Source organism: Calidris pugnax, unplaced genomic scaffold (genome assembly GCF_001431845.1).
Source record: "Calidris pugnax isolate Ruff unplaced genomic scaffold, ASM143184v1 scaffold28, whole genome shotgun sequence".
Classification (NCBI taxonomy): Eukaryota; Metazoa; Chordata; class Aves; order Charadriiformes; family Scolopacidae; genus Calidris; species Calidris pugnax.
Window position 1 is genome coordinate 9653112 of NW_015090842.1, and position 20264 is coordinate 9673375.

General features: G+C 48.8%; 3 protein-coding genes across 3 annotated transcripts in view; 1 reads left to right on the forward strand and 2 right to left on the reverse strand.

Moving 5' to 3' along the window:
- GALNS (galactosamine (N-acetyl)-6-sulfatase) overlaps positions 1–8165 on the reverse strand; it is a 48432-nt gene extending 40267 nt beyond the window's left edge. The window contains exons 1-4 of the mRNA XM_014942445.1: positions 8043–8165; positions 4416–4539; positions 3101–3175; positions 1950–2052 (exon numbers count right to left, since the gene is read on the reverse strand). Of these exons, the coding sequence (XP_014797931.1) occupies positions 1950–2052; positions 3101–3175; positions 4416–4539; positions 8043–8141 (401 nt within the window). The 5' untranslated portion in view covers positions 8142–8165. The remainder of the gene's footprint in view (positions 1–1949; positions 2053–3100; positions 3176–4415; positions 4540–8042) is intronic.
- A 46-nt stretch (positions 8166–8211) lies between these two features.
- Positions 8212–12153, forward strand: TRAPPC2L (trafficking protein particle complex 2-like). Its single transcript, XM_014942205.1, has 5 exons — positions 8212–8290; positions 9775–9947; positions 10939–11026; positions 11148–11227; positions 11971–12153. The coding sequence occupies exons 1-5, from the start codon at positions 8258–8260 to the stop codon at positions 12014–12016; spliced, it is 420 nt and encodes a 139-aa protein (XP_014797691.1). The 5' UTR covers positions 8212–8257; the 3' UTR covers positions 12017–12153.
- A 3359-nt stretch (positions 12154–15512) lies between these two features.
- PABPN1L (poly(A) binding protein, nuclear 1-like (cytoplasmic)) lies at positions 15513–19391 on the reverse strand. Its single transcript, XM_014942244.1, has 8 exons — positions 19372–19391; positions 18575–18749; positions 17939–18047; positions 17396–17460; positions 16807–16913; positions 16603–16690; positions 16349–16494; positions 15513–15552 (listed from the first exon to the last, which is right to left on the reverse strand). Exons 1-8 carry the CDS (start codon positions 19389–19391, stop codon positions 15513–15515), a joined length of 750 nt encoding a protein of 249 aa, XP_014797730.1.
- Positions 19392–20264: the final 873 nt, after the last annotated feature.

Consider the following 20264-nt stretch of genomic DNA (forward strand, 5'->3'; position numbering starts at 1 on the left):
ACCTGCGGGAATCTACCCCTTCCTCATTCATATACATAGTAATACAAAGCTATACTGGTTGTTTTTACTACAGGGGACATGAATAAAATATTTTTTTCTAAGAAAGTCCTAAGAGAACTCATAGAGGAAGATACTTGAAAAACGTATCAAATAATTTCTGGGATGCAGATTATTCTCTCCCTCTCACAACACAAAAAATAGAGAGATACTTAATGAAATGCAACAAATTCTAAAACAGGCATGGAAAATAATTGACTTGCAAACATATAATTAAACTGTGGAACTTACTGTCACAAGACATCCTGAAAAGTTTTTAAAAGGGATGTTAAAAGGATATAAAAAAAGAGATTTTTATCTTTCAAAGCTCTAAAATTCTATGCATGGCTAGGATAAGACTCCAATTTAACTACTTTGCATTTCTTTACAGCTTTCTAGGAAGCAGGTGGTGTGCACAAATGACAGAGACTGCTACTGCACAGCATCATTCCTTAGTCCTGTCCAGGGTAACAGTCCTTGGGTGCACAGCGACAGCGCACTGCACACTCATATTTAGCTTGCTTCTTGCTAACAGCTGCAGGTCCTTCCAGATTTGCTGTTTTCCAAATAACTGCCTGGAACCAATCTGTATTTGCGTTGTTTATTTCTTTTCCCTGGGTGTATGAATTTACATTTATTAGCACTGAACTGCATCTTATTGCATTCAGCCCACTGATCCGATTCTTCACGGCCACTCTGCTGTCTGGATTTGTGATAATAAATATTTCACTGTCTTAGGTTAGTTTGCTTTCCTTCCAATTTCAGCAGTACCAGTGAACCCAACCACAATTCAAACTCAATCTTCTTTAACTTGTTAACAAAACTGTTAAATAAATTGTACCCCATTACTTTTCTAAACAGTATCCCCCCAATACTGCCCCTGTCCAAAGTCTCTTCATTAACAATTACTCTGTTAATCAGGCAGTACTCCTCCGGTGTCTATGTAGTTTCTAAGATGCTATTTATGCATTTATTTATTACAGCACTGTTCCAAACTGTGAATCAACTGTTCAGACATCCCCAGGTCCCCTGGGATTCCATTACAGCCCACAAGTGCATTTGAAATTCAAATGTTACAAATGCAGCAGTTTCAACTATTACACTGGTAATTCCACCGCGCTTGTTTGATCTGAATATCTTTCAGGCTTTTCCCTTCCTATTCTTTGCAGACATCACAAAATATTGGGTTTTAGAAGTTCTTTTATATCCTCTACAAAGATTATACTGTATTTCCATGAAAGTCCATGAAGTCAAAGGACAATATGCACCAAGTATTGGATCAGCCCTCTAGGTCTTTTAAAACACCCGGTATCAACTTTCCCAACCAAGCCTATTCCTATCCACCTTGACCTTCTACACTTGACAAACAATTTTCAGGGTAGCCCTGGGGATGTCTGCATCTCTGTTCCTGTATCACACATTTCTACATGCCTCACCCCACTCCCCAAAAGAAGCTTTCCCAATTTAGTTTACTCTATTAACAGAAATCCAACATAGAGCAGGGGCCAAAGATAAAAAGCACGTGGGTGCTCAGTGCAAATTCCAACAGAACACCTTGGTGTTTTTTTTATTAAATTAAGTAGTGTGATACATGAATGAAAGGACAAAGAGTTGAAGGGTTTACAAATACATATATATACATAAAATCCCCTTCAACTCTTTGTATGAAGACGTAGGTGAGTACTTGTAACAGGAACACTCAATTCAGAAATTGATCACAGCAGGGGGGAAAATCCACCACAGATTTCAAAAATTGGACATCTGAGTTTCAAAATAGTTTTTTTTCCTGCAGTTCTGGTAGTTCTGCTGCTCCTTTGCAACACATACACTGTATTGTGTATGTACATACACATACTGCATACATACACACACATACTGAAATCTCAAAGCAAGAGATTTTAAAATAAGTTTACCATTTGCCAATGATCTTATTGGTGTATCCAGCTTTCTTCAGCAACTCTGGAAGCAGTAATTCAGAATCTGGGATTCCTCCTACTATATCCTGTGGCGTGTATGCTGCGTAAAACAAACAAACAAAATCTTTCCAACTCTTACAAATATTACAGCTAGCAGCTCATGGCTACCCATCATTACAAGCACTGTTATTAGATCAGAAATAGCAATTAATTTGAAGTCTCAGCAATATCACTCCTTGGAAGTCCCGCCAGGCCACAAGATGAAGAGAACAAATTGATTCAGAGAGGTCAAAGAGAGATCTCCATCCACTTGCACTCCATGGCCAATAATAAAGAGGGCTGCCAACACAGAATAAAGGCGAGACCCTTGAATAGGGAGGTCATAAAGAAAGCAAGTGCTTTAGGTGTGCATTGGAGTAGCCTTTACACTTGCAAATCTGCTTTATATTTTATAAAGTGAAGGCATTTTTTTCCTAAATCAAATTATAATAAACTTGCGCAGACTTCAAGAGCTGAAAAAAATTCTATGTCTCCCACAGTCCACAGTTCTTTGGTCCTTGAGAAGCTAAGGTGTGACTTTAGATAGGACAGAGATAGCCAAGCAGGCTCACTGACACACAGTGTGAACCAGCACGTAGCTGCTGATTCTTGCCCAAGCACGTGTGGTCTCACGTGGCGCCTGTCTCGCCAGAACCAATGACAGGATCCAAAATGAACCCAGGGACGTTATGAACTGGTAATCTTCCCTGGAAATACCACAGGCACAACGGTGCTATAAAACCACCAAGGCTGAAACTGTTAGAAAACTGGTTGCTCAATAAAACTGTAATCAGCTTGTTCTTTATTCTGGGTGTGAACATACACCCCACATGACTTTCTTTCACCAGGCTGCCCAGAGGAATCACTAAGCAAATGGATCAACCACTCAATTGTTTATGTCTCTTAATGCGTGGAGTTATTCTGCTTGATGAGGAGGAAGCAATAAATTTCATGCTTATTACCAGCAGTTAACATGGTAATCTTTTTGTGCCACTCTGGAAGATCCACAGGGGAAGATCACCACGCCAAGCCTTTGTTCAGAGCAAAACTTCCTACAAAGCACAGAAGGAAATCAAGAGAGGAAGGCAAATCAGCAGTGAAGCCCGTACCATTTCTGGCGTGTGCATTCGTGGTGTAAAAACCATTCCTGACTGGGAGACGGCCCGTCAACAGTGCTGCCCTTGCTGCAAATAACAACAAAAAAAAAAAAACGTTTTATTTCACATGCATTCTCTGCTTAACATTATCACATTAAGGCTGAGGACAGTGCACTGAGTAAAGCATGTCAATGTCCTTTTGCCACAACCAGCTAGTAAGATCACTCATGTTAGAATAGGCAGCAGCTCTCCTCTCCAGTGAGCTATGGAGATAACCAGTTTCTGTTTGAGTTACTCCAGGACAAACCTGACTGAAATTTGGCCCCTCTATTAAATTACCCACTGCTGTGGAGTAATTACGTTCAATAGTCAATGTAGCAGCCCTTCCATCTCAGTAATTATAAAAGGAATACCTGACATATATATGTAAGAGGAAATTGTAACAGAAACTGATTACATGCTTAAGGCAAGGTTTTCAAGCTTGCCTGAACAAAAGTCATGTAATAGTGAAGAACAAGCTCTCCAGCTTTGACAATAAAAGTCAGGTCCTGACTGCAGGAAACATTTAAATAGATGCTTAACTCTAAGCATACGCAGTACCACCGCTGGTCTTAGCAGGACTTCAGCATATTTTAAATGACTTTTCTTAGCAAGGGCGTCATCAGCACACGGACAAATTATGTCCGAAATAAAAGCCCAAATAAAACCCCCCTGTTCCTAATTTTTCTTTCAGTTCTTGGCTGCCAATCAGGTTTGAGGGGAAAAAAGAAAAAAAAACAACACACCCCACAGAAAAACCAATAAGGATAAAAATATCTGTGTCTCCCAGTCCCAAACATTTTTTTTTTATCTCTTGTCCCTTCCTCAAGAACCTTGCAAACCACCAGGGTCAAAAGCAGGACACAATTTGCTGCCATTCCTTGCATGAAAGTCTCATCAAAGAAAACAGAATCAGACAAACTATGTACAAAGTAGGTTCAGCAACAATTTAGATACTGCTTTGTCTCTTTATCCCAAATAAAAAAAAAAAGATAAAAAATGCAATGACTGAGGCTAGAATACTAAACCAGAATGTTTTAAAAAATCCTTTAGCTGGAAGGATTTCATCACTAAAACACTGCTTTGTATGAGCCGAAGATTGTAGGTTTTCCAATCAAAACGTAAATAAAAAGGGCGCAAAATGCAAGATCAAAGCACCAAATCCAAACTCTGCCCTGAGGGTAATCACTGGTTTGGTTGCTCATTCACGTCAGATGCTGGCAAACATCCCAATCTTCTCAGAAGGTGGCATGCTTATGTGCTAGTTTAAAAACCCAAGTTTACTCACACGGAGAACAGAGGGGGTTAGCAGTATAAAAATCCAGGAAAAGCATCCCTTCTGAAGCCATCTGGTCCAAGTTAGGAGTTTCCTTAGAAGGCTCTCCGAAAGCTCCCAAATCACCCCAACCCATCTGTAAAAAGAACACACCAAAAGATGTAAAAGTACTTTTACTCTTCCACAACAATGCTTCTGGGCCCACATAACACTTTTATTGTATCCCTTCATTTCTAAATCTTTATAGTGCTCATTCTCCTTATTTAGGGATTACTTCACAAATGTGATAAAAATTATATTCCCCAACCCTGTCAGGCGGAGAACTATTAGAGTTTTCACTAGCAAATGGGAAACTGAGGCACACATGAGATTAAGTGACTTGCTAACGGGCATTAAAACACTTGTAGCAGACCTGGGTAAGAATCCTAATGCCTTCACTCTTACTCCAGTGCCTGAAGACTGGCAAGTGCACACACACCAAGGAGGAAGTTACACATGATATGCTCAGTGTTGTACAACTAAAAGCCTGACCCTTCAGCCCCTGGCGACATGTCTTTGTCATTGACCCCAGGATTCCACCTCAGCCTGCTGAATCTATCTACCTACCTATCCATCTGTGTATACCTAACTAGAAATGCAAGGAAAAGGTCTAAATTCAAAAGCAACGCTGCAGGAAAAGAGAGAAAGTGTTTATTTTCAAATGAAGATTTGGAGAGAAACCTGCCAGAGGCGTCATATGTCACTGTGCTTATTTGCAAGACAGTGGTTTCACCCTGCATCTTCCTCTTAATTCAGAGGGGTCACACGCCAGGAGAACCGTAAAATTACCACCACATTGTCTATGTTCATTGCCGAACGCTATCACTGGTAATAATACAAATAAAAGTAAGTGACTTAAAACAGAAGGTTCTAGAAGGGAACAGCTTAATGAGCAATTAGGCACCGTGGTTGGTGGAGATTACATTATGCTTTAAAAAAGGCAATAGCTTTCTTTAATACAGATGCGTATCAGGTGAGCACCTGATATGGAAGGCGTAATGTATCGAGATCTTTAGAAAGCCATCTGTCTGGTCCCATTTGAGAGTCTAACATTTACACTGCAGTGGTGCCCTTTGGAAAAGAAAATTGTTGGAGAGCTGCAGAGCCGGCTGTTGAGGTTTGAGCGAGAAGCAATTAAATGGTACCACCTAACACTAGGATGTGGAATTAAAATGGACTCAATGGGATCACCCTTGACTTCTCTATTCTTCAGTTTCTTTATCATCAAGGAAGAAAGAAAAAAAAAAACACACGTTGCTCTAATTCAAAAACAGTGTCAGAGTCACAAATGTTACTGAAGGATCAAAGGAAAAAGACCATGGAGATGTATTTTTAATGAACAGCATTTTAAATAAATAAATAGATCACAAAAGCTCTAGTCAGGATCTGTGCCTCATCGTGTCTCATGCCATACCAACATTTCTAGAGTGGGATAATCACTGTCCCAAGGAGCTTTCATCTTGAAAATTACGAGTGCCAGCTTGGGGGGAAATATTCCTGAATGGAAAATTGAGTTGGACTGCCAGAGGCTCCACTGGCCAGAAAAACTAGGCTTACAAGGTAATTATCTTGTACAGGAGTGTAGAAACACTATGAAAACAAGTCATGTTGAATTGGCAGAACAGAGCCAAACAGGCAGTAAGAGCTTGCCCACCCTTTGGGTCTCATACCCACCCTCATTAGCTTTTTAGGTAGCTTAAAACGGCACACAATGCAGTTCTACTACAAACACACCTGAAAGATGGCATGAAAATACCAAAAGAGAAGCAAGACAGGAAGATGGCAGCACCTTGAACAGGCTGGAACTGAATATATTTCCTTATCCACGTGGCTAAGACCACTACAGGGTGCAAAAGTGAAAAGACTTTTAGTTGGAAACGGATCTATGATTATTTCTGCTCTTTAATGATTTATTCCCCCTTTTTTTTTTTCAGTTCAGAGAACAAAAATTAACTGAATTAGTTTTGTTTTTGTTTAGTTCTTCAGGAAGGAAGTTTGAGTTTCTAAAACATTTCCTGAAATATACTGGCATTTCTTTGTCTACACTTGTAGCTGTGTCTTACTCAGTGCTACTAACACTACGTCCATTGCTAGTATTAGAAGATATTGCCACAATTATTTTTGTAGGCTATAAAACCAAACCTTAACTTCAGAATGATTCTATCAAGGTTTGAAAACCACCGAGACACCCTGTTTTTCAACATTTATCAGCCAGTGGAATCCTTTGCCAAGGACTGTGGAGTTAATTGCTCAGTCATTATGAACAGACTGGTAAATGAGATAATTAGACTTCTAGATAAGGTACGTAGGTGTGTAAGCACCAATTCTGAAAGACTTGCATATGGACTTGACTTTATAGATCTGAGAAGTCCAATTTGTTTTCAGCAGGAGGCCCACCCACAAGGAATAACAAGAGGTTTGTGTTAATACTGCAGTGTTTCTGCAGAGGTCACCTGGGGCAGTTCTGCCCTGAAGGAGGGCAGGGATGGGCCGGGTGTCTGCCTTTCTTTCAATTCTTCACCACTTTTTACAAAAAATCTGGAAAGGGCTCAAGAAAGAATGCAACCGAGCACAATGGCTTTGAAAGTAAGTATTTACAAACTTATTCAAATATTCCTGTTGATTTCAATCAGACATTTTCCAGATCATCACATCAACCCGTGAGCTGCGCCTGAATCACTGTGCTGAAGACCTCTGACCATGAATCATGGTACAGACCCTGCTCACCTGCTATCGCACAGGCATTGGCCTACGGACAGCGGGAGGGGAGGTAGTACAGGGATTAACACAGAGACCACGCCACCTGGAAGGGATGATGTATGAAGGTGGAAACCCTGTGACCTAGGGGGATTGTACGCACCAGGGAGAGCCCTGCTCCACAGGAGGCAGAGCTCTAGGCAGCACAAAGAAGCAAATAAATGTGCAAGACACGCTCTCAAAACACAAGTTATGCCAGGCCCCAAAAGGTCCCTTGATGTGCACTTAGGAGGATGTCCAGAAGGAGTAATTTTCAGGAGGCAACTTGATGAAACCTCTATTTTAAGGTCTGTCCCAGCACCAGTACAGCTTTGGACCCAGCCAATGCACCATGATGCTCCCCCGAGCTCAGGAACCACCACAGCATCTCTGACATGCTGTGCACGCACCACAAACAAATTTCCCAGACATCAGCAGAGCATTTCTGACAGCAGCCCAGCCTGCAAGGCGCTAGTGCTCAAACCGAGCCCCTATCACCAGGGCCTGGGCGAGGGTGGGCCACCACAGGAGCCGCTCCACTAGCCCCAGGACCCTGCCTCACCACGAGGGCCCCGCTCTCACCCCAACAAAAAGCCCCCGCAGCCCACACCCTGTAATAAGAACTCTATGGAGCCGAGGCCTCAATTTCCCTCAGCCACTCCAACCCCTTCCCAGCAACTCAAGCCCCTCTCTGGGGACAGGCACCCGGCCCTCTTCTTGGTCACAAACAGGGTCCCCTCCCCAGTGACCAACAACCCCCCCATCCACTCTAACACCCCATTCAGTGCCACCCGCCCAGTGACTTCCTCCCGCTGACACGGGCCCCCAGCGCCAAGTGCCCCGTCCCCCGAGGGTCCCACTCACGTCGTCCATGAGGAGGATGAGGATGTTGGGCGGCGCGGAAGCCGCGGCGGGGCCCAGGGCCCACCAGAGGCAGAGGGGCAGCAGCAGCGCCCTCGCCATGGCAACCGCCGCCCCGCGCGCCCACCCGCCAGTCACGTGAGCACCGCCCGCCTCACGTGACGCCCGGGAGGGGCGGGGCAAGGGAGGAGTGAGGGGACGGCGGAGGCGGAGACAAGATGGCGGTGTGCATCGCCGTGATCGCCAAGGAGGTGGGGCGGGGGTGAGGGGAGCGGGTGGTGGGGCCTGAGTGGGTCCAGGTGGAGCTGTGGGGCAGGTGCCTGGAGTGGGGCAGCGAGGCCTGAGCAGGAATGAGGAGAGGAGCGAGAATTGGGGCTGTGGGGCCGGGTGAGGGGAGCGTTTCTCAGGTTGTGGGGCCTGAGGGGGATGGGGGGGGTCAAGTGGAGCTGTGGGGCCTGAGCAGGGCTGAAGGAGGGGAGTGGGGCTGGATCTCAGGCTGTGGGGCATGGGGAGGGGAGTGTTTCTCAGGTTGTGGGGCCTGAAGGGGATAGGGAGGGGTCAGGTGGAGCTGTGGGGCCTGAGCAGGGCTGAGGGAGGGGAGTGGGGCTGGATCTCAGGCTGTGGGGCCGGGTGAGGCTGCAAGGAGCAAGGAGAGGGGCTGGGCTGGGGCTGTGGGGCCAGGTGAGGTTGTGGAGTAGGGATGAGGGGAGTGGGGCAGGGTCTTGGCAGATATGGGGGAGTGAGGCAGACATTTGGGGGTGAAGTGGGCTGGGGAGCAGGCTGGGTCTGGGACAGGGGGGGCTTGGGCGGGGGTGAGGGGAGCGGGTGGTGGGGCCTGAGTGGGTCCAGGTGGAGCTGTGGGGCAGGTGCCTGGAGTGGGGCAGCGAGGCCTGAGCAGGAATGAGGAGAGGAGCGAGAATTGGGGCTGTGGGGCCGGGTGAGGGGAGCGTTTCTCAGGTTGTGGGGCCTGAGGGGGATGGGGGGGGTCAAGTGGAGCTGTGGGGCCTGAGCAGGGCTGAAGGAGGGGAGTGGGGCTGGATCTCAGGCTGTGGGGCATGGGGAGGGGAGTGTTTCTCAGGTTGTGGGGCCTGAAGGGGATAGGGAGGGGTCAGGTGGAGCTGTGGGGCCTGAGCAGGGCTGAGGGAGGGGAGTGGGGCTGGATCTCAGGCTGTGGGGCCGGGTGAGGCTGCAAGGAGCAAGGAGAGGGGCTGGGCTGGGGCTGTGGGGCCAGGTGAGGTTGTGGAGTAGGGATGAGGGGAGTGGGGCAGGGTCTTGGCAGATATGGGGGAGTGAGGCAGACATTTGGGGGTGAAGTGGGCTGGGGAGCAGGCTGGGTCTGGGACAGGGGGAGCTTCTGTAGAGAGCGCAGGAACAGTGTGAGGGTGCCCTGTGGTGTCCTGCTGACAGGACAGAAGAGAAGGGGGGTTCTCCTCAGAAAGATCTGGGGACAGGCCCTGCTGGAGCAAGGGGGCACGTCAAGCAGTGGAGAGACCTCAGCCTTGCGCCGTGCTTGTGCAAGTGTTTCTCCTACCACTGGTGTATGGAGAGAGATCTGCTCCACAAGCACCGCAAGGTGTAAAGGGGGAATGTGCTGTGACAGCTGTGAATGCAAAATGGTTAAAATAGCTTACTATTTTAACAGCAGCAATTATTTGGGTGAATGCACTGTGATGGCATCAGCTGTCACTTACACAGTGGAGGGCCAGTCCTAGTTAGCGTACTTTGTTCTCCTCAGAACTATCCCCTCTACATCCGGAGCGTTCCAACTGAAAATGAGCTGAAGTTTCACTACACCGTGCACACCTCCCTCGATGTTGTGGATGAAAAGATCTCTGCGATGGGCAAGGCTCTGGTAGATCAGAGGGAACTGTACCTAGGGCTTCTCTACCCCACTGAAGACTACAAGGTGTATCTTTCTAATGGAAAATTGCCGTGCCATTATGTATTTATAGGCTTTTTTTTTTGCAAGGGAATCCACATGAGAAACCTCTCTTCCTACTTAGTGCCATGTTAAAGACATCAGCAGATCACTGACCAGTTTGTCACATAGAGGGTCAGGTTTGGTGCCTTGGTCAGTTCAGCAGCTCCTTTGCTGCCCAACCAGGTGGTGGAAAAATTGATGTTTAGCCTACATGAGGGAGTGCAACGTGTGGATAGTGCCTGGTGCAGCTAGACTGCTCCTTCTGTAAACTGGGTGCTTTATTCCATGCTTAGCTACAACAGTTGACTGTGACTAGAACAAATCTCAGACTCCTTAATAACACCAGTGAAAGCAGCAGGAGTATGAAGGTGTCTCTGGTCAAGTACCTAAATGCCAGGTGTGTGCTCTGATTTCTCTAAAATACATACTCCACAGCCACAGTTGCCCCAGTGTTTTTAAGTCACAAAGTTGATCTTTTGAACTTACTTTGACTTTTTCTCTGAATCCCATAGATGGAAGTTATCTGCTGTAACAGACCTGACTTCTGGGTTTTCTTAGGGTTAATTTTTTAAGGCCCCAGTCGCACTGGCTGATACTAGAAAATCTCCAGGTCTCTGTGGTCTCCCAAACAAGAATAAATAAAGTGGCTGTCTCATTGAAACGCTTCTTAAGAAGAGAGAAAAATTCACCAAAATAGCTAGTGGGAGGCTGCTTCTGAAATTGCAAAGCATGCCTTACTGGGCTGCGCAGGAGCAAGATTGACCTGGAGTTATTAAGGATGGCATCAGTCAGGTAAAAGGGGATAGGGTTCCTGCAATCTAGTGTCTTGCTTAGCTCATCTAGTCCTAATTATGCACTGGGTGCAGCAAGAATGTCATATTTCCTCTCAGCTTGTTTCTTTGAGTGTATTCCAGCCTTGTTTTAGTTGCTTTGACAGGCTCTGGTGTGTCAGAAGCACATGCCTTAACAGCTGCACAGATACGGCTACGTGACAAATTCGAAGGTGAAGTTTGTTATGGTGGTGGATTCTTCAAACACAGCACTTCGAGACAATGAGATCCGCAGCGTAAGTGCAGGAAATCAGAGCACAACTTGCCACATCAGTGTTTTTGCTACTTCCGCTTATTCATAAAGTGCTGAGAAGCCAAAAAAAAAATTAATAATCATTAACTACAATCCCTTTTCAGATGTTCCGAAAGCTGCATAATTCATATACGGACATAATGTGTAACCCTTTTTATAACCCTGGGGACCGTATCCATTCCAGGTAAGTCAGCTGATCGTACTGATCTTGCTGATCTTTGTCATCTTTCTGGAACTTTCAGTGTACTTATAATGTAATAGGACCAAGAGCATAACCCCTGTGGTTGACCAGTTCAGATGTGCGTGCTCTGACTGCCTAAATGGAGAACAGCTGTGTTGTCTTCGGGCCATTTCTGCAGAACAGAAAACTGATCATCAGTGTCATGAGAAGTTAACACTGAACTCTCACTCCCACCTCAGAGCCAGCGTTAGAAACTTTGGCTCAAGAAAATTAATTTATCGGGGAGAAAAAATGTCCCTGTTTCATAGGTAAATATGAGCATAAACATATGTAAACAGAGTGAAAAACTGCACTTTTCCAGGGCTTATCCTTGGGTAAGGACAGATGGGCATTTGGCACATGTAATTCCTCATGTGTGAGGGCCAATGCCTCCCATTCTTCATCTGTAATCTTACAGGGAATTTTAATAAAATTGGGAGTTTATACTGCCTAGGCAAGAACAACTTTTACGCTTTGCTGAGACAGGTCTACAGCCAGGATAAGGCCTGTCCTTACTTCAGCTTAATTAAGTCATTATTTACTCAACAGAGCATGCCATAGTTCAAGAGTAAAACCATGTACTCAGGCGGGGGAAAGCAGCTTGTTAACCAGTAAGAGGCATTGTTAGCCATTGGTTTTGTTACAGGAGATCTGCTGTGCAGAACTAGCTGCTTCCTTTAATATTCTGGGTTTGTTTCTATCTCTAGGGCTTTTGATAATACAGTGAACTCCATGATGATGCAGGTGTGCTGAGGCTCTGCCCCCTCTCATCTGAGCATCGAGAACATTCCCCGTGTACAGGAGCGTGCCTACAAAGTGATGTATATATTGTCTCCATTCTGTGTAATATTTTAAATGTATTCTATGTAAAATAAACTCACCACCTGCAAGATTTGCCTGCATTTCTACTCTAGCAAACCTGAGTATAGCGCAGAAGTCACTGTTCAGCTTGATGCCTGCAGGTAACGTGTGAGAGGCAGCTCTCCCTTCAGGAAGGTCAGCTGAGTCAGGAGGCTGGTTCCCTGCAGAAATGTGTGCAGCTGTGCCTCTGTGCAACTCAGATGTTTCTGTAGGAATTGGGCTTTGTGCAAAACCAGCAGTTCCTGCTGTGCTTGTGATTAGAGCAAGCACAGCTGCACCAGAGACAGCTAGGAGATTATTACTAGGGTCAGCCCAGCTTTCAGTCAGCTGAGATGCACAGGGAGTGACTCTGTTCCTCAGACACGGGTGCATCAGAGCAGTTCCTCCGAAGCAGGAGCAGCACATCAGCAACTGTGTCTGCTCCTTGCCAGCCCCCTTTGCTGCTGGCTCAGGGCTGTTTATTCTGACATGAACATCACAAGCAATGCTTAATTCAAACATACTTGGGCTCCTTGTCCTGTTCTTCCTTAGCTGGGAGCAGCCAGATTTGCTTATACTTACTCCATTCGTTCTTGGAAAGAGGAAGCTCTTCAAGTTAGGTTTCTCCACGACCTCAGCCGCTGTTTACACACTGGAGAAAGCTCTGGCAGACAGCAAACAGCTGGGCTCAGAGCTTCAGCTGGACCTGATGGAGCCTTCCCTCCTTGGGAAAGAACTTTGGGTGACTCACATGTGACAGTATTTGCTGTTATCACTTTGCACCTCGTTGAGACGGGCCAGGCCCAGTTAACAGCAGCTCTGACCTGGGTCATGGAGCACAGGTAGCACAGCTGGGATAAACCCAGGCCAAGAGATTAAGACATCAGGATTGCACAGCTGCCTGGCTCATCCCAAACTAATCTCTATTAGCATCTCCTCCCCCTGCAGCTCCCCTCCCTTCCAATTAAAGACTACCAAATCAATAGCAGGTATTTATATACAAAAAAAACCTCGAACAAACTGAAGTAGAAACACATCCCAGCTTCTTGATCACTTGTGGAGCTGACTCACACTGTGTGAGACCCTGCAGCTACAGCAAGTTCAGTGTAGGCACCGAGCAGCTATTCTATGCTTTTCCCCACACACCTCTACTCTCTTTCCTGCCCCACAGGCAGCAGTCTGTGCTTCAAGCACCTAATCAGTTAAAACTATATAAAACATAGCTAAAATTAAATAAATAAATAAATAGAAAAAGATAAGCTGCGCAGCTCCAAAGGATACAAGCAGCCTGGAGAAAGCCAGGTCAGCACAGAGTGTCAACTCACAGCCAGCTGAGGTTCACACAGCAGGATCATTTATTTTAAAAATAAGTGACATACACAATACTTTCTCAAACAGAACTTAAATACATTTAATCATCGACAACCTGTCAAACAGTGGGAGATGAAAGTGTTTGAGCCTCTCCCACCATCTAAACAAGGCACAGCAGTACACTGCTATTCCAAAACATTTTTGTATAAAAAATCTTCACTCTTTTTCACTCAAGAGACAGGAGCTCAGCATTGCCTCTTCCACAAGAGAGCCCAAACACCCCAGAGTAGTTTTTGTTAAAAATTCGCAAGAATTTACAAAGCTACTAAACCTAAAGTTTAAAGCTCTAGAAAAAGCCAGTTTTAGAGTCTAAGCCTAAAGGTAGCTCGGATCGAGGGTGGCCTTGGCAGCAAAGTCCACACTGGGAAAAGGAAAAAGTCAACACAACATGAAGAGTTAAGGCCCCAAGGTTTTAAAAACAATCCCGAGATCTTAAGGGAAAAGAAGAAGAAAGAAAAAAAAAAACACAGTGGGATTTTTTAGCCTGGCAATGCCCCCTGAGCTGTGAAAAGCTGCTTTAGGAGTGAGTGACATCTGTTGCATCTGGGTTAGAGGAATCCTAACCAAGGATCCTGAAAGCTTAGCGGGAGAATTACGTAATAAAACCGATTCCAATGCAGAACTTCACACAGTAGTGCTGTCTGCTGGTGTTTGCATCCTGCCTCTCTTAACACAAAGTTTTTCCCCTTTAAAAACACGCAGTTTCAGAGCTCAGCAGGAAGGGGAAAGTGCCAGGCAGCGCTGGTTCCCTGGGGCGCGCTTCGGTCCCAACCCTCTCCTTGGGCTCACACCATCCCCAAACAGGAATGGGCAGCAGGAATGGTGATGGGAGTAAAGAGGAAGATCAGAGGAAATTTGCAACAGTGGAGGTGATTTCGTAATACTGCTGCTGCTAGAAATGAAGCAAAGCGATGCTTTAGCAGCACTCTGATCCCTACAGCTTCACAATAAAAGCAGGAGTGGGGTGGGGGGAAAGAGGGGATTGTTGACTTCGGAAATAGAAGCAGGAAAAGGTTTTGTGACACCCAGGTCTTGTTTTAACCCACCACAGAGATACAGAGGCTTCCAGACAAACAGCAAAGGATGCCTTTTCCCTCCTCTAACAGAAGCAGGGAAAGGTTTTGTGACACTCAGGTCTTGTTTTAACCCACCACGGAGATACAGAGGCTTCCAGAGAAACAGCAAAGGATGCCTTTTCCCTCCTCTAGTTACCAGATGTAGAACAGCAGCAGCGAGTTAAAAGATCAGACCCAGAAGACATTGTTAGGCTCCATCATCTTCCCAAGAGCAAGGTCAGAAATCCACAAGGCTGGTGGAATAAAAGAAGAGCTCCCCAGCATTCAGGCCTAGAGCTATAACCCAAGACTTTCTCCACTGATTTAGAGAAGAAAAGAGTCTTTGGAAAGGTATTTAGGATTTTATGGGCAGAAGAAAACAGCAGAAACAGCCCTGTAGAAACAGCCCTGTAGAAACAGCCCTGTAGAAACAGCCCTGTAGAAACAGCCCTGTAGAAACAGCCCTGTAGAAACAGCCCTGTAGAAACAGCCCTGTAGAAACAGCCCTGTAGAAACAGCCCTGTAGAAACAGCCAGCAAAGCTGAGAGTGCTTCACAAGCTGAGGAGGACAGGTCTGCCCTCACAGTGGGGTGAAAGGCATTTAGATAGCTAAAAGCCAAACCAGAATTACTGCAAACCCTCCAGTACAGCCCTTTTCTATGGGATGAGGATGAGACTGATGGTCCAGGAGAGCTCTTCCCAGGACAGGGTATTCTCTGGAATGAGACTGTTCTCAATGGAAGTGCAATCTCCTAAGCAAAGTTAAGATGAGCCTCTCCTGGGATTCTGGTAGGGATCCAGCCAATGTGCGGGTGCAGCAGACCCAATGTTCCCTCCTGCTGCCTCAGCAGTAATCCTCGTGGTCAGGCAGACAGCATTTTAAAATTAATCTTTTTTGGCTTGGCATATTCTTAAATCTCTCCAATCTCTCCCATTTCCTCATTTCACTCCCATCAGCATCACCAGGTCAGTCCAGTCCTTTTCTAATAGGGAAAATACCACGGCAGCAGCCTTGCCCGACCCCTAAACAAGAACAAAAGCAATATCTTAAGGCACTGGGGCATTGCTCAGCCAAGACATCAGCTGTGTCTAAAAGCACAGCTACCTGCTCCTCCACCCCACCAGGAGCTGGGACTCACCCCTCTGCCCCAGCTAACCCAGACTGAACCCCCAAAAGACAGGGGAGCCCCAGAGCCAAGCACAGCTCTGAGACCAGTCAGGCTGGAAGTGAGATGCCCACCCAACACCCTCCAAACCCCTAGAGGGACAAGGGGACAGCAGCGAGTTTCCAGGTGTCTCTTCCACCCCCAAAGCTCCTCTTCTGCTTCCTCCCACAACGCTGAAGGGTCTGGGGCATCACTGAAGCTAATCTGCAGTGAGCTCGCAGACACATGAGCAGCAGGAGGTGTGCTGGAAAATAGCTCCAGGACTGTGCTGGGGACACAAGGGATGCCAGGACAGGCAGCAGGGATAGGTCTGCCATGCCATCCTGGCTGCTCACTTCATCCTACTCCCTCCTGGCTGCCCACAGTCCTCCTGAGACACCTGTGTCCCAGCCACACCAGCTACCAGGCTCCTGCCAACCCTACAGGCTGCAGGGTGATGCTAACAGCACGCGATGGGCAGGAGACATTTCTAGCACACATCTCCAGGAGGATACACCTGCCAGAGCCCTCCTCCATCCTCCCCCCTGGGTGGGAGGTGCAAATCCAAGCAGCTGAGCATGGCCAGGGCACGGAGCAGCTATCCTCATCCTGGGGAAACCCTGCTCCACAGGGATCGTGACCCCAAAAAGGCAAGGAACCCCCTGCCCGCTCACCTGTACGTCCTCCCTCGCACCCTCAGATGCTGCCCTCCATGGTAGCCTCCCCGCTGGGCCAGCCCTCCCCAGGCTTGGAAGCGGCCCCGGTAGCCCCCACGGTCAGTGGTGCTGATGCCTGGCATGTTGGTCCTCTTGGGCAGCACCTAGAAGGCAGGGGGTGGCTCAGCCAGCACTGGGGCTCAGGGCAGCCCCATGCATGTGGGGCTGGGGAGGGATGGATACACCATCCCAGGGCCTCATCCAGCTCTTACCTTAATGACACGGCCTCTGAACATGCTCTCATCCAGCTCCACCGCAGCCTTCACAGAGCTCTTCTCTTGGAACTCAATGTAGGCATATCTGCAAAGGGGATGGGCTGAGCAGAGCTCCAGGGACACCCCGCTGCTCCCAAAGGCCAGGGATCACAGGGCAAGACCCTCAACACCCCAACCCCAACTCCCACACACAGCACTGACCCTTTGGGATGCCCTGAGAACTTGTCGCAAAGGATGGTCACTCGGTTGATCTGCCCACAGCTGTTGAAGTGAGACTCCAGCTCTTCTGCCGTGCCCCCGTAATCCACCTGCAATGACAATCCCAGCCCCTCCAACCAGTTTCCTCCAGCTCCTCGGTCTGCATTCACACATCATCACGGGGTGAGACAAGGGCCTGGATGGCCCTACTCACACCTTGCCACCACAGCCTCACCATCTCCTGAGATTAAGGACACCCTTCCAGCTGAATGCTCCAGCCTGAAAACCCAAATCCAAGAGACAACCCCCTGCTGCTTTGAGGGAAGGAGCAATGCTGCACAACCTGCAGCTTCCAGAGGGGTATTTTGGGGAGCTGACACATGCAACAGATTATCTTCAAGTAGCTGAGAATCACAGGCAGATGCTGAGTCACATTCCCAGTCTGGGCTGGGCAGAAGAGAAGCATTTGGGATGGGACCAGCCAGCCTTTGGTGGGGGGTAGATACCCTAGCCCCCGTGCTAGGGATCTCAAACATATGTCCAGCTGGGAAGGAGCAGCAAAGTGGGTTCTGCTCCAGGGTGTCCCACTTACATTGCCCACATAGATGGATCGCTGGTCAATCTCCTTCTTCTCCTCAGCTGTCCTTGGGAAGAGTCCTGCAGAGACAAATGGTTGTGCTGGACAGGAGCCCTCTGGCAGAGGGACATCTGTCTGTGCAGGTCTGCTCCCAGCCACCAACGAGCTGACACACTGCAAAACCCCTTGGGTCCCTGGTCACGTCCAGGCATACCCAAATCCCCACACTGCTGCTGCCACCTCCTCCATCCCCTTTGTCCCCTCTCTCTCCACACACAAAAAAGAACCCCACAGAGAGACTGTTTTACAGGGGCTGTTGGTGCTAAACTCAATTACTTCACTGAATTTAATTTAATTCAATTTACTGCATCTTGTCCCGCAAAGGTAGGAGTTGGACATAGCCTTAGCACCATGCCACACATGGGTTTCCACCTTAGGTGTCCGGTCTCAGGCTGCCAGGAGAGACAGGGCAGTGTGCTCTGACCCTGACCACCACGCTGTGCCTCAGAGGTGTCCCTGGGTGTGGGGGGGACTCCAGCACCCAGCGACAGCCCGTACCTGCATCTAAGCTCATGATGAAGCGGCTTTCAGCTTCCAGCTGCAACTCCTTCAGCCTCTCATCCTCCTCCTCCATCTCCCGCACTTTGGCTTTGATGGCCTCCAGCTCCTGCAACCCAAACCCAGACTCGCACGAGCAGCACATGGAACTGGGACACCCCCCCCCAACTGCTCCCCACCCTGAGCTGGGACATTACAGTGCCACACAGCTCCACCAGCAGTGCCCTCCCAGGCTGGGGACAAGGGGGAGCTAGGTGCTGGCGACAACAGCCTGTCCCACAAAGAGGGAATTCAGCTCCCAGCTGAAAGAGAGAAAAAACCACAGGGAAAATCTTCCTTTCCTGTGCTTTCCTGTGAAGCAGCATGTGCTGCAGCTGGGATGTCCCAAAGCTTCCAGAGGGAACAGGAAATTTAAGCTGGTGACAAACAGGAGCCATTGACTCTTGCTCACCCAGGCAGACATCTCAGCAGCAAGAGAGCCACAATTCAATCTCCAGCTTCTCAGCTCAGGGATTTTAACAACAGAAGCCTAAAATTATTCTTAGTTTTTGGAAGTGCTTGAAGAGAGATGTAGAAAGTTGCCCATTTCCTTAAATAAAGAAGGAAAACTGATCCCACATGCAGCCAGGCACTCACTGGGTCTGGCACAGCCAGCTCCTCCGCGCTGTCCCCCTCCAGGTGACTCAGGTCTGAGTTGTCACCTGCAGCCTTGCGCAGAGCTGCCATCTTCGCCACGTCCCAGGATGCCTCCACTGCTGCCAGGGACGGCGTGTCCTGCCACCAGATCCCTGAAGTGCCCAGGAAGAGAGGACTGGGCAGGAACAGGGGCAAAAAGCCATTTAGCAAGCAAACAGGCATTTCACATAGAACCTAAAGCAGGGCGCCAGCCGGGCAGAGGCTTTAATGGTGCTTCCAGCAAAAGGACGAGTAGGTGCAGCAAAAGCAGCTCGCTCTTGGTGCTGCAGGCAGTCTTGAAGCAGGACCACAGGACTGAGGGCTACCAAAAGGTCTCTGACTCACATTGAGGTCTCTGCCTCACATTGAGCCCCTTCCCAGCTCAGAGGGCTGCAGAGAGGAGCTGGAAGCAGCTTCCCTCGGGTGAAAAAAAACCAAAAACACCCAGGCACAAGCGTCACAGCCTGGTGGCAGGGAAGGGCAAGAGGAGGCAAGGACCTGTCCCACCAGCAGAGCACAGAGGGAGCAGCGGGGAGCCCTTCCTCGACCAACCAAAAGCAAACCCGCACCTTCCCAGCCCCAGGCTCTCGGTTTGAACCCGCCGAGGGACAAGCTCTGAGCGGGAACTGACCGCCTCCCCCCCCCCGCCGCCTCCAGCCCCGGGAGCCTCAGTGCCTGCCACCGTCCTTGGCCCCGTCCCGGTCCTGGTCCCGGTCCCCCCGTCCCGGTCCCTCCCGGTCCCCCCGTCCCAGACCCACCTCGCCCGGCCCCCGAACATGCTGCGCTGCCTCCGCGGAGCTGGCGGGAACCAGGAAGCGCGGCGCCACGTGCGGATCCCCCACCGCCACGTGCTGCTCTCCCCGCTGGCGCGCCGCTTTCCGTACAGCAGTGGCCAATCAGGACACGGGGAGCCGACAGGCCCCGCCCCTTGTCGGCAGGGCTGGGAGGGGCGGCCCTTGCCCAGCCGTCACCCTTGGGGCCGCGGGTTCGAGCCCCGGGGGCGGCAGTGGACACGCGTGGCCAGGTGGGGGGCACAGCCTCCCCGGGTTTGGGGACTCGCCCAGACCCTCCTTGCCCACCGACCCCTCTGGTGGTGCTAGGAAACTCAGCCAGCTTTCTGTAACTGCCTCCAGCACCTCAACTGTCCCTGTCAATGGACCCCCATTCCCAGAACTTGCATATCATCCTGGACCAGGCATCCCCATCCTGGACCATATACCCTCATCCCGGACCATGCACATCATCCTGGACCATGCACCTGCATCCCAGACCATGAACATCATCCCAGACCATGCGTTCCCATTCCTGGACCATGCATCCCCATCCCAGACCATGCATTCTCATTCCAGACCATGCACCCGGCCAATGGACCCCCATTCCCAGAACTTGCACATCATCCTGGACCTTGAATGCCCCCCGCTGTGGACACCCCTCCTCAGAGCCAGAGGCAGGGCAGCAAATTATCCCAAGGCTATAATGAGCCCCCCCAATGTTGGGGCACCGGTGCAGTTGGGAGAGGGGGGTGAAGGCACCCAGCACAAGCCCAGGCGACGGAGCCTCCAGTTGATATTAAATTGTCTTTATTACACAGATACAGAGTTAAGAACAGACATAACCTGAATCATAAAGTTTACATCTTTCACAGGTCAAA